General features: G+C 52.6%; 3 protein-coding genes across 3 annotated transcripts; 2 read left to right on the top strand and 1 right to left on the bottom strand.

The window, feature by feature from the left end:
• Positions 1–940: 940 nt before the first annotated feature.
• AA0111_g117 (hypothetical protein) lies at positions 941–3,715 on the top strand (the record flags this gene model as incomplete). The annotated part of the gene is made up of 2 exons (XM_028645594.1): positions 941–2,223; positions 2,353–3,715. The coding sequence occupies 2 exons, from the start codon at positions 941–943 to the stop codon at positions 3,713–3,715; spliced, it is 2,646 nt and encodes an 881-aa protein (XP_028512404.1).
• An 850-nt stretch (positions 3,716–4,565) lies between these two features.
• On the bottom strand, positions 4,566–6,580 carry AA0111_g116 (hypothetical protein; the record flags this gene model as incomplete). The annotated part of the gene is made up of 2 exons (XM_028645483.1): positions 4,566–6,483; positions 6,537–6,580. The coding sequence occupies 2 exons, from the start codon at positions 6,578–6,580 to the stop codon at positions 4,566–4,568; spliced, it is 1,962 nt and encodes a 653-aa protein (XP_028512405.1).
• Positions 6,581–6,922: 342 nt separating this feature from the next.
• On the top strand, positions 6,923–13,108 carry AA0111_g115 (Negative regulator of mitosis; the record flags this gene model as incomplete). The annotated part of the gene is made up of 1 exon (XM_028645372.1): positions 6,923–13,108. One exon carries the CDS (start codon positions 6,923–6,925, stop codon positions 13,106–13,108), a length of 6,186 nt encoding a protein of 2,061 aa, XP_028512406.1.
• Between the last annotated feature and the right edge of the window lie 52 nt (positions 13,109–13,160).

The following is a 13,160-nucleotide window of genomic DNA, read 5'->3' as shown; positions in this document are numbered from 1 at the left end:
ACTAGGGCATATATTGAGAGTCAGACATAGTGTCAAGCATCTAGCAATCGGGGGAGACGAACGGGTAGGTACGATGTTCGAATGACGAGATACGCAGCAGCGACACGTTCCAATACTGTCTGTGGTCTGCGAGTCAGAGGATGTTACCAGTATGCTCTGCATCACAATTGCTCTGTACTACGTGTCCTGTCCCCTCCTGCATCTGCTGCACTACTCTTTCAGTGTGGTAGAACATGAACAGTATAGCAAGAGACAATTTCGCTGTCCTTGACGCTATACCATGTGTCGGACACAATTCACCAGCAAACGCATCAACATGCACCAGACAAGCATGATGAAGTAGAAGGACACTGATTGCGAATCAATGCAACCTCTGTAGCGACATAGTTTGACCGAGTCCAAGCTAAAAGGGCGACAAAAGGGCGTTAAGCCTTGTGGTGATCCATGTGAGGCTGAGAGCGATGGATGATGGCCCGCCCCGCACGACGGTGACTCCCCGCAGTAGGTAGCATGAGCAAGCTAGGACCAACGACTAACCTTGGACATGGCGACCTCGATACTCCCAGCAACCGTCAACCATCTCATGCCATTGCACCTTTACCACCATCAACAGCGTCGTCATCTTTAACTTGCCCACTCTAATGTCTTTCTCTAATCTGTGAACGCCAGCGTGGCACCTTCACGCAACTCGCCGACGAGTTGTTTCTAGTCGCTGCTTGACGAAGTCCCACTCAACGTTTGTGCTCTACACCCGTCACCATGCTTCCATTATTATCGCAATTATTCCGGACGCACCTCTTACACACCAACTCACGATCATTATCACGCTTACGCACTAATCCAGCGCAACAACGCGCAACGTGACAAGTCTGGTACTTTGCCCATCACCCTGTTCGATAAGTAAATACAACCACAAAGGGGCTCGTCCATATTACGCGATATGGCTTCTATATTCACCTTCGATCCTGACCCTCCGCGGGTCTCATCGCCATGGGAAACTACTTCCGCCGGCGACGTCGCGCAAACGCCCATCCCATCCACGAATTCTCGACGACTTCCTTCGCCGCTAGGTAGTACCGGGGGCGAAGTGGGGTTAGACACAACAAAGTCCACTGCTGCTATAGACTATACAGCTATCACGAGGCTGGAGGCTGAGCCACAGGACGGGCCTACTGAGTACAAGCTGCATCTGCTGCTCAGGCGGCGGCGGTCTTTTACCCGCACGAGCACTGGACGCCATATATCCGGGTCCATGCGTCGACCTGACATACCCATTCCTGTAGTGGGTCGCAGCGCATCTGAGTCAGGCCTTCTTTCGAACACCCCTCCTCCGTTGGCCGCGACACAGTCAAAACAGCATCGTCTCGAGCAGTTGACCACTCAACTGCTGTGGCGACTACAACAATCATGCCCGAACCACATGTCCTCGTCTATAGCACCCGTCGTTCCTCATTTTCCCGAGGATGCACGGTTGTCAGCCCCCGAGATGCCACAACGGCTTCTACCTGGACTGGAGGAGAGCAGTGGTGCGCTTTACGAAATTGGAGTTGCTGACGACGGAACCATCGTCGGTCTAGCAGAAGATGAGATGGAAGAGAGCTTGAACAACTTGCGCGCTATGGCTGCAAGCCTAGGCTGTGGTGTTGAAGTTATGCGCAGAGTTCCTGTTGGTGATTGCGAGTGGGTCGAGGATTCTGGCACGCCGCAACAAAGGGTGATAAGATCGCAACTACTAGTTGCTGAAGCATTAGTACGCCCAGAACAGCACTTGATCAATAAGTCGGAAAAAACGCTGCAAGATCCAAACAACGATGCGCTCAGAACCAGTGCTAGCGACATGGCACTGGGCAAGGAGCCCCAAAGGGTTACTGAGCAGATGCGCGTATCAGTGACTGGTGCCACTATGTCTGGTAAATCTACTCTACTCGGAACTTTATCTACTGCTACGCTGGACAATGGCCGAGGAAAGAGTCGCTTAAGTCTACTGAAACACAGGCACGAGATTGCATCGGGGATGACCAGTTCTGTCACCCAAGAGTTGATAGGATATCGCGACGAAGGAGATCATTCACAAGTGACCAGCTATGGCTCAGGGGATATTGATTCGTGGATCGACATTCATGCGGCGGTGGAGTCAGCGGAGAACGGCCGGTTGGTGTTTCTTTCTGACTCAGCTGGACACCCTCGGTTCAGGCGTACTACGGTCCGTGGAATCGTTGGCTGGTAAGTCATCACCACATATCACATATCACAGCTCCTTATCCCCTTGTATCTCTTTAATTTGGGAGGGTTTCACTCTTAGCTGCCGCTTCTCTGAAAACGTATGACGGAGTATCCTGATCCGTTCACTAGGCAACCACATTGGACACTTCTGTGTGTTCCAGCTGACAATACCGACGAGTCGTCGGGTAAGCTTGGAGCTTCACCTTCCTCTGAAGAGTTGCTTGGGCCAGCAGCAGCGGATTTGGATCTTTCGCACGCACATCTACAACTCTGCCTCGCCTTGCAATTGCCGCTTGTGATTGTCATCACCAAGTACGACTTAGCTACCAAGAACGGTTTGAAAAGCACCTTGCAAAAATTGCTCTCGGCGTTGAAGGAACACAAGCGGAGGCCTTTGCTCATCACTGACCCGTCGACATCTGTCTTGGAAGCCGATCTACACACCATCGAGGCAGCCGATCTTGGGGAAACTGAGAAGACTCTAGACTTGCTTGTAGACTCGCCACTCGCAGCGGTGCCAGTAATACTAACTAGCGCAGTCAAGGGAACTGGGATACAGAAATTGCATGCGTTTCTCCGGAGACTACCGATGCCCACGCAAGTAACCCTACCGGCAAGTACGCCCATATCCCCACTCTTCTATATTGAAGATGTTTATGGCGTCCGCCCAGATGGAATCGGTGATAGCTCCGCGATCATTGGAGGCTACCTCCGGTATGGATATTTGGCCGTTGGTGATGAGCTGCTGCTAGGACCATACCCTGTTGATGTGAGCTCGGACGATAGCGACAGCGGTAGTTCAAGACCAAGTCGCAAGCCTGCTATGCCACAGTCAAGATCGTTTCCCGGCGCACTCAGTGCAAAGCCAAAAAATGCTCCACTGCGCAACCGACACAGCGAGTGGCAACGTGTCCGCATTACGTCTTTGCGCAATTTACGTCTACCCGTACGGAAGTTGCATGCCGGACAGGTTGGTACTATGGGTGTCGTACCTGTGAGTACGCCAAATGTCAACTCGTCTATCAATAGGGTACGCAAAGGCATGGTATTGGTAGCTCGCGAGCCCAAGGCGCACAAGATTATTAAAGTACGTTTCGAGGAGAAGCAAGCAGAGAGTGTCAAAGATCTCAGCGTCGGAAGTGCAGTTGTGGTCTACGTCGCCAGCGTCAGAGCTTCATCTAAGGTCTTGTCCGTCGCTACTGAACGGATGGAACTTAATCATTCGATGAACAAGACTCACAATGGCGCGGATGAGGACGACACGTTTGGATTCGGCTTCGATGATGAAGTAAGGGAGCCTACAACGGGAACTGTACCACCTGCCGTCGTAGTGACGTTTCAGTTCATCGCCTCGCGCGAATTCGTGGAGGTAGGTGCCAAGGTGTTGGTCATGCCTGGTGGTGGGCCTGGGCTTTATGGGGGTAATGAGAGGGGAGCAAAGGGCATGGCTGGTCTCGAAGGATTTGTTGGGAGAGTGCTGGGAGATGTTTAGTGTGCTGTCATCGCAATACATAGAAGGTATGCCGTCATGGACATCTTTTGATGAGCAAAGACATGTGGAGTATTAGAACGTTGGGAGTTCAGCATTGGCGTTCGATGAGGGCATAGAAGGAGTAATCACAGTAATGTTTGATCGTCTTGAACATTGTTCGCATCATGTGCGAACGGAGAAAATCCAGCGCAGTGCTTAACCAAGAATGCCTCACTGTGCACATATCTCAAATGTCGCACATCCCCATATCACGCAGGCACGAATGCCGTATCGCATCCACAAAAGACACGTACGTCATGCACCCAAGCGTCTCCTTGCCACAAACGCATACCGTCCTCACCTGACGTCCTTGGACCGGCTAGGTAACGAGCAGCTTAGAGTAACAAGGTGGGAAATGTGCACGCGCCGTCCCCAGCTGTCCAGACAGAAAACTATACATTATGGGAACCGTTCGCACGAGGGCTACTAGGGGTAACAGTTTTCGTCGGCGACTGTGGGTAGGCAGTGTTTGATATATCGCTAGGCTATACTGAGCAGCAGGAATGGGTCTGGTCGCTGAGCTCCACCTTAGGCCGCGAAAATTCGTAATACTCATTTCCTCTGGGTAGAAGGAAAGAGCATGACGGGGAAAAGAGAAGACAGGGACAAGGAAAGGAAACGGAGGGAGACGAGCGGGGAACTTATGATAGGGTTGAGAACTGCTTTCCGCGTCTTTGGCGGCCGATGAAGATGAGGATGGTAATTCAGGGATATCGTATACAAATGCTAGCTTTCCGAAATTCCTTACCAGAGCGTCTTTTTCAGAGGATGTAAGAATCTTGTCGCTGACATGTCGCTTTTTCATTTGCAATCAAGCTGCGGAGGAAGCGAAAAGGACCTTGCGAGGTCCGCCCATGGTCAAGCTCTTGGGGACGGTTCCGCTAGTTCCGCTGCCCTCCATACTCTCGAGCATCCTGTCCATGCCGCCGAGATCAAGCTCGCCATGGGTAAGAAGAGCCTGGTCTGTTCTGTTCGATGCGTCATCCTCGACCTGCTCGCGTGCAAATATGGCGCTCAGATCGCGCCCAAGAGGCTGACTAGTACTCGCGGTGATGATGAGACGGTGCTCGGCTGATACAAGAGTGTCCCTGGCGATAGCCATACGTGATGCTTGAGGTGTCGTGTCGAACTGTGAGACTGATGTGATGGCTTCCCCACAGAGTGCAATATCCTGGACTTGGAGACCAGGACCTGGTAAGGAAGCACCGCTGCTGGCAGAAGCAGTACGACTCCAGAACTTGATCAGATCGGCTATCCTGTAGATCTCAGATCCATACCAGATCAGGACCGAGTCTTCTGACGTTCCGTTAGTCGACGTGATACTCGCAACGGAGATGCCGCCTCTAGTTGCTGCTGTCAGGCTTGGTGCGCTGCCCTGGAAGAGTGTCTCCTCTTTCCGCTTACGCGTATTCGGCGTCATTGGAGCTAACGAATTGCGGCTTCCACGCTTCGGGCTTGATGCGCCGCCAGAACTTGCCTCCTTCTCCGCTGTACCAACATACCCTCGAAGAGAGAAAGCCGATGGATCTGCTGGGGGGCTTGGACCAGACCGATCAACATCCCAGACGCCCCATTCGCCGTCCGCCAGTAAGGCAATTATATGACGGCCACTGGAGGCCCAAGCCGCATCAATGATGGCTTTGCGCGACGCAAGAACAGCAGGGGTAAGCGCAATGTTCTTGACGCCCTCGAAAGATGACCTGAATGTTCCCACAAATGCGCCAGGCTCATTACGACGGCCGCCTGATCGTTGGCTACGAGTGGGTAACGCAAAAGGATCGTAGATGCGCGCAGTTCCCTTCGAGTCTGCGATGAGTAGTTGGGAATGGCGACGATTTGGATACTGAGCAGTGTTGAAGGCAATGCGAGAGGCAGGCTTGTTCAGAGTGAGCGTCTTGTAAGGCACGACCGGATGCGAGACCTTCGGTGACGTCTCAGATAGCTCAAAGCGAAAGAGTTTGACCAGGCCTCCCAGCTCAGCGGAGTGCGAGGCTACGAGTAAGTCGAAGCCTTGACCGGCACGCGGTTGGTGTTTGTGCTCAGAAGTCGTTGTGTCTTCTTCCTCTTCATCCACGTCCATGCCGTCTTCTGCCTCGTCTATAGATTCTGCCTCTCCTCTTGCAGTCCAAGTCATAGTGACACCCCTCGGGATGCTTTGATGGCCATGAAGCTTGACAACGTCTTCGCCGAACTGTGACTTCGCGGTGTATGGCTTATCTTTTGCGACGTGTGGAGGAGGGCTCAGAGGCAATGTAATGACGCGCACTGTAGAGTCGGCGCATGCGACGGTGAAGATGATGTGAGTGCTGAATATGCGAGGTGTTGTGTCTGCGGATCGGAGGGTAGAGGCGGTCGGTATTTGGGGGACGGCGATGTGTAGCACTTGGGTACTGAGAGACAGAGAAAGCTGCTGGACGACTGAGGCGTACGGCTGGTCTGGATCAAGCTCTTCCTCTTCATGCTCAAATTCGGCCTTGGGTGGCGGCTCTGAAACAGCTTTGGTAGGCTCGTCGTCGGAGTCGATGATCATAATGGCATCGTTGCTTGTTCCGTTGACCTTTGGTGGCTTCGCTGGCTGCTGGGGAAGGGGCGGGGACTTTTTCAACGGGCGTCCTCCTCTCCAGAGGATGCCAACACCTGTCTCGTGGCCGTATAGTACGATGGTCGAGCCATTGGGGGCTTTGACGGGGTATACCGTAGAGGCATGTACGCGGTGCGGAAGCTCGTACCTGCAGGACATCACGTCAGCAGCCGTGTAGACAGTGGGAAGAAGAAAGCGCACCTTAGCTGGGTGAGTTTTCCCTTTGCCGCGACGATTGGCTCCATGTTTGCAGCTTGACGGTGGTGGTGGGCTTAGCTACCGCCTAGGTAACACGCAAGGCGCGACTGAGGCTGCGTCTGCTCCAAGCGCAAACACGTCGAGACGTTTCTAGGATGCTGCGATGACTATTCAGGTCGTCTGGGGGTTGTAGATGGTGCGCGACTTGATGTGTGAGGGTGAAGGAAGCTCCGAGGTGCTGCGGAGTCTGTCAACATTTCTCTGGGGAAGTCGCGCTCGACCACAGCGCGTCACGTCGGATTGCGCGCCCCGCGCAAACAAACCGCCCACATCTCCCCAACGCCCACACGATACCCAAACCTCCCTCATGTGGCGGAACGAGCGTCCGCATGGCCTCTCTTCGCTCAATCGGGGTCCACAAGCCCTCCGCCCTGCAGTACCTGGTCCAAGAGTCCATCCTGACCGAGGATAGCACTGACGGCGACTATGTCTGGGACACGTACTCGGACGACAACGACCCCCAGGGCCCTACCGACGAGCTCGTCACCACTGAATACCACGTGGTCTGGTCCCGAGGTGGTGTCATACGTAAGGTCTTCAACTTCGAGGTGGAGAAAGAGAAGGTCAAGCAGGCGCTGTTGACATGGTTCCTGGTAGACGAGCCCTCACATGGCACGAATGAGGCCTCCGACAGCTCGACAGAATACAACACAGCCGACCCTTCAAAGACTTTCCTGACCCAAGGTACACAGCCTGCTGCACATCCCACCGTGCCAGCCAACAATAAACCACGCACAACAGAGCTTCTGTCGCGTGCGCTCGTCGTCTTCTTGAAGTCGCAAGCACATGTCTTCTTTCTTTCGGGCACCACGCACATCGTGAACCTCCCATTCGAAGTAGACAAGGCTTTTCCTGCAGCACGCGGTGTTGTTGTGCAAAGGAAGCTTGCTCCCCTTCATCCTGTGCCCACGAGTCCACTGTTACCGTCAGCTCCACCAAACTCCTTCCTCACAACCAACCAGTCCTTTCTCTCACAGCAGTTCTCCTTCTCTCAAAGCTTCTCTAAACCCCACCGCCGGCATGGTTCTTCTATTGGCGCATCGCGGCACGGAAAGTCTCGTCTGTCTGGTGCGACCACGTTCCTAGATGACTTGATCACCCCCTTGAACCCAGAATCGATACCCAGGTTGTATTCCTTTACAGACCCGCTGTCCGAGTTGGGACTAGTGGTCAATGTCGTCGCGGGTGGTGATCGCAGCAGCCTGTTGACTAGCCACGGCTCCAGCCATCGGAAACTGGAAGCCATCGACAAAGCTGAGGAGATTATCTACGTCTCACCGCGTAATGAGCTCCTATTCGATCGCAGTGGAAATGACAAGCCCCTTCTGCTAGTAGTCACAGCGAATCACGAGACGAATGTATTTACCATCTGGTCTGCGGCTTACCTAGAGCCAAAATCAATATCAACTTCTCGCAAGCAACACGTTTCCCTTCCAATAAGCAAGTCTCGACGTCGTAGCTCATACGGCGGCACTGCGCCAGGAACCGGAGCAACTACGCCAGCAATTCGAGGAGCTGACAGATTGAGAGAAAGTTTTGGTGGAGCTCCACGCAGCAAGACCCAACCTCCATCCTTCAAGATTACTACCAAGGAGCGACTATCTGACCAGGCTGTGGACGATGCTCTTGCTTCACAGCTCAACCCCGACTCTGACATTACTCGTCAGCCAAAAGAGTCTAGACGAGTGAGCTCACTGCTCTCACGAGCTGAGCTCTCCACGAGCTTCGACAAAAGCGCCTTCCAAGACCTCGCAACATCTCGTAATAGTATTGGTGGCAGCTTCAACGCAAGTTTCAATGCAAGCCAGCGAAGCCGCCACTCACTAGGCCACGATCGCACAAGTTTCGGTGGCTTCTCGCAATCTCGGAACCGCGCTTCTACTCCTGGTAGCGTCACATCACGAATGAGTTTGGGTGCTGTGTCAATAGACGATACCCTAGATGATGCCATGGACGAGGATACCTTCGACACGATAGAGGACTATGATGAGCTTGACGACCTGTTTGCGCCGCCCGATGCCAAAGACGGACCACGGCCTGGAGATGGACTCCTTAAAGAGCTGATAATCAGTGTCATTGCGGAGATTCCCATTACACAGCACCTGAAGAGTGGCCTCTTTGCTTTGGGAGACCCTTCAAACACTCCGGTGAGTCCATATTCTTCAAGTGAAGTTCTGTCGTTGACATCTGAACAGGATTGGCATGAACCAAAGGTACTTACATTGAACGCACCTTTCAATTCGGCGACGCTCCACGAGAGGAAATTGTACTTGTATATATCACATCCATCGTTGCAACTTCCCCTCGAATGCGAGCTAGCGGTCACACGGAAACGACTCTCGCCGTCAGCATCAGCCACACAGTCTGGGTCGGCAAGTGCAGCTCCTCGTTATGCATGTGTCCCGAAGTTTGTTGGCTCGCGGCAGCTAGACAACACATTGGATCTTATGAAAGTTCGTGACGGTCATATCGAACGTATAGTTCAACTCACGTCAAGAAATCCTCAAGAGCCCTGCCTATCGTTGACTGCGGGATGGGGCAGCCACCTACCAGTGAAGTTTAGCTTGGGCCCTATGAAGTTATTCGACCCGTATGCCATCATACGATATGATCAGAGTAGAGTGACTGCGGGCTCAAGACGAACGATATCACTGAGCCAGTCGTTGCATAATTTGTCCCCATCGGGCGCGTCTGGGAAGCTAGATCTATCCGATGGCGAGCTGCGTCGTCACCGGATGGTGTTGCGCCTATCACCATCGAACAGCTACGTGGCCGAACTTTTCCAAGTACTATCAACAATACTGCCAAATTTTGCCGGCGATTTCCTATTGGAAGTATGGTGGAACATTCGCAAGTCTTTATCTGATGGGGGAGCTGAGTGGATCACTGCAGATTGGATGGCCTTTGTAGCGACCTTGCTCACTCTTGCAGTACCATTCATTGATGAAAAGAAAGGGAAGATCAACACTCGTGCGAAGTCGACCCAGCGAAGAAGTTCAGGGCGCCCTGCAAGCCAAGCAAAACCAGATGAACTCATTGACGACGAAGACTCAGCATGGCGACTCATGTGTAGTCGTCAGATTTCAACAACACATCCAAAGAGCTGGAAATCATCTCCGTGGACCTGGGCTTTGCACTCAAGTCCGAAATCGGCCACCATGAGCCCGCTAATGAAGCGCGACTCAAAGCAGCACCAGCTACCAACAATCGCACAGCAGATCGGCGTTAAAGACAATATGATATCCACCTGCCTCGAGCTTGCTCGTCAGTACCTCCAGTCCCCAATTGGCAAAGCCACCAATGATCACTGGAGGCGACTTTCCCCTTCTGAAAAGCAAGATCTTCGCATTTCATCTTTGTCTGAGATTGTGGTGTCACTGCATCTTTTCCGCGAAGAACGCAAGTTGGACACTTTATGCCAAGGATTCCATGGTAAGGAGCCTGGGAATCTCGCACCTGTGTTAGCACAGATCGGCCACTGGTTACGTTGGGAAGGATGGGACTGGAGACAAGGTGGCTTTTTCGACCTTGATGGTGGCTCGGGCCAAGACTGGGCGTATGACGAAACCACGTTGACTGGCAAAGTACGATTGCATGCGCAGCCATGGGATGCGCCCCCTTCAATAATGGACTGGCTCGGCACTGTCACAGGATCTCAACATTATGCTCCGTTCCCTACACTGGCGATGCTCATACGGAAATCCAAAGCATCTCCGCACTCATCCATCAATATTGACGAAATCATGGCAGGGGTTACGCCCAGAACTGTGGCATTACACAGGTTCTTCCGAGATATTGACCCTGCCTCGAGCCCAAAGAAGATAGTAGAGCTAATCAAGGCTTGTCACATCAGTCCCGAGATGCTAGCGACACTGCCGGAAGCCGCGAAAGCACCACTCATGGAAGCGATTACAAGATGTCAGGCGAACCCACCTACCACATGGTCGAGTTCACTACTCAGACTTGTACAACGCGAAGACTTAGATATCAGCCTTACTCCTATCGCAGAAATTGCCCATGATGCACACTTGAATGCATCGGGTGGAGCGCTTCATACAACTAGTACAACGAGGGATGTTCACACTATATGTCAAGGCGCTGATCGGATGGAAGCAATCCAATCGACATCCGAAGTTGACAGGCACTCTATCACGCGACTCATTTTCCGCGAAGATCGGCGGTTCATGGAAGCGTATACACTGCTAGAACCTTTACGACAGACTGTCGCGGAATACAAAGCTGATAGCAGACAAGACGATGCAGCGATGCTTGAGGGTCAGAAAGCGCTCATGCAATGGGTCATGGTCCGCACGTTCTCCTTGCCGTTGGGTAGTTCAATGATAAAATTCAGCAGCAAGAAGCCTTTACTGACGGAGAAATACCCTCTATATGGCTTTTCCACATCATGCCTCATGAAGCCAATGGGCAATGTCGTTACAGCCGAACGACAGAACTACTCTGAGGAGAAGTATTTCTGGGCTTTCTTCAATGCCGGTGCTGCAGCTGGACTAAGCATATCGCGAGATGCTCAGGGTATCGATACTTCGTGGATAATGTACAACAAACCTGCGGAGCTGACGAACAAGCATGCAGGGCTTTTACTTGGCCTGGGCCTTAACGGCCATCTGAGGACAATCGCGAAATGGCTGTCGTTCAAATACCTTACTCCAAAGCACACCATGACTTCGGTAGGCTTGCTACTAGGCTTGGCCGCTTCATTCATGGGCACCATGGACACACTCGTGACAAGACTACTGTCGGTGCATGTCACAAGAATGTTACCGCAAGGTGCAGCCGAGTTGAACCTCTCTCCTTACACACAGACTACGGGTCTAATGGGTATTGGTCTGCTCTACTACAACACCCAGCACCGCCGTATGAGCGAGGTTATGCTCTCAGAAATCGAGTATGTCGAGATTCCAGATCCATCAGAGCCACCAGACAGCCTGCGAGATGAAGCCTACAGGCTCGCCGCGGGTTTTGCACTTGGTTTCATAAACCTAGGCAAGGGCAAAGACCTTCGAGGTCTCCATGATATGCGCATCGTTGAGCGTCTAATGGCCGTTGCTGTAGCGCCTAAGCCGGTCAACGTTGTCCACATTCTCGACCAAGCTACAGCCGGAGCGGTTATCGCGGTTGCCCTCATCTTCATGAAGACTCACGACAAAACCGTGGCGCGCAAGATTGATATACCGGACACGCTGCCCCAGTTCGACTATGTTCGCCCAGACATATTTCTCCTCCGTACCCTCGCTAAGCACCTCATCATGTGGGACGACATCAAAGCCTCAGATTCTTGGATAATCAAGAACCTGCCGTACGATTACCGCGAAGCCTGGGATCTCAAAGGCATTACACGACTCCGTAGCGAACAAATGCCCTTTTACAACATCCTCGCGGGTCTGTTGTGGGCTGTGAGTCTCAAGCATGCTGGTACAGGGGATACCCAAGTCCGAGACTTCCTGATCAAGTATCTGGATCAACTGATACGTATCAATAAACTTGCTGCCGTACGCTACGATTCCAAGCTATCCAAGAACACAGTACGCAACTGTCAAGATCTCATCGCACTAGCCGCCGCTACCGTCATGGCAGGAACAGGTGACCTCGACGTCTTCCGTCGTTTACGCGGTCTCCATGGACGTATCGGACCCGATATCCCATATGGCTCTCACCTTGCTGCTCACATGGCGTTCGGTACTCTGTTTATTGCAGGCGGTACACAAACCTTTAGTCGAAGCAACAAGGCTATTGCGAGTCTGATATGTGCTTTCTACCCCTTGTTCCCCTCTGATGTGCAAGACTCAAGGGCACATCTACAAGCTTTCCGTCATTTCTGGGTACTCGCTGCTGAGCCCAGGTGTCTAGTCGTGCGAGACGTAGACACCGGACGTGCGATATCTATGCCCATCACCGTTGTCTTCAAGAACACCCAAGAAGGCAACCAACAGACGGCGACAAGAACACTAGTAGCGCCCTGTCTTCTTCCCGAGATCCACCTGATCAGTCGCCTCGAGACGGCGGATCAAACATACTGGCCTACGATCCTAGACTTTGTGCACAACCCACTTCATCTCAAATCCTTTGAGCGCAACCAAACGCTAAATGTTCGGCGTCGCTCCGCTCACGATACTTACGCTACGTCTTTCAGCGCCACCCTTGTCGCACTCAACGACGCCCAGTCGTCGAAGACTACAAACCTTCTCTTCCACTGGATTTTCACACTCCCTGCACTATCGCAATTCATCTCTGCCAGCGACGCGGGACTCATATTGCCGCTCGATCAGTATAGTAAGAGTTGGCTTGATCCTGGAGCTACGGTTGTGGAGTCGAGGTTGGTCCTAGGTAGATTAGCGAAGAGCTGGAAGGTAGAAGAACTGAAGGAGTTGAAAGGCGTATTTGAATGGGCGGACGCAGCGAGTCGGCAGAATGGACAACTGAGGTGGTTGGGTAGAGAGGTTGTGGAGAGAATCAAAGCGGGGGTCATGGATAGAGGAAGGGGAATGGGTGGGTAGCCGATCTGTCAGGTACAGATTATAATTAGGGAAATACGAGACAAAGTAGGGG

The sequence above is a fragment of the Alternaria arborescens genome (assembly GCF_004154835.1).
Source record: "Alternaria arborescens strain FERA 675 chromosome Unknown contig_1, whole genome shotgun sequence".
Taxonomy (NCBI): domain Eukaryota; kingdom Fungi; phylum Ascomycota; class Dothideomycetes; order Pleosporales; family Pleosporaceae; genus Alternaria; species Alternaria arborescens.
Note: the sequence above shows the minus strand (reverse complement) of the source record. Positions and strands in the feature narration are given on the sequence as shown.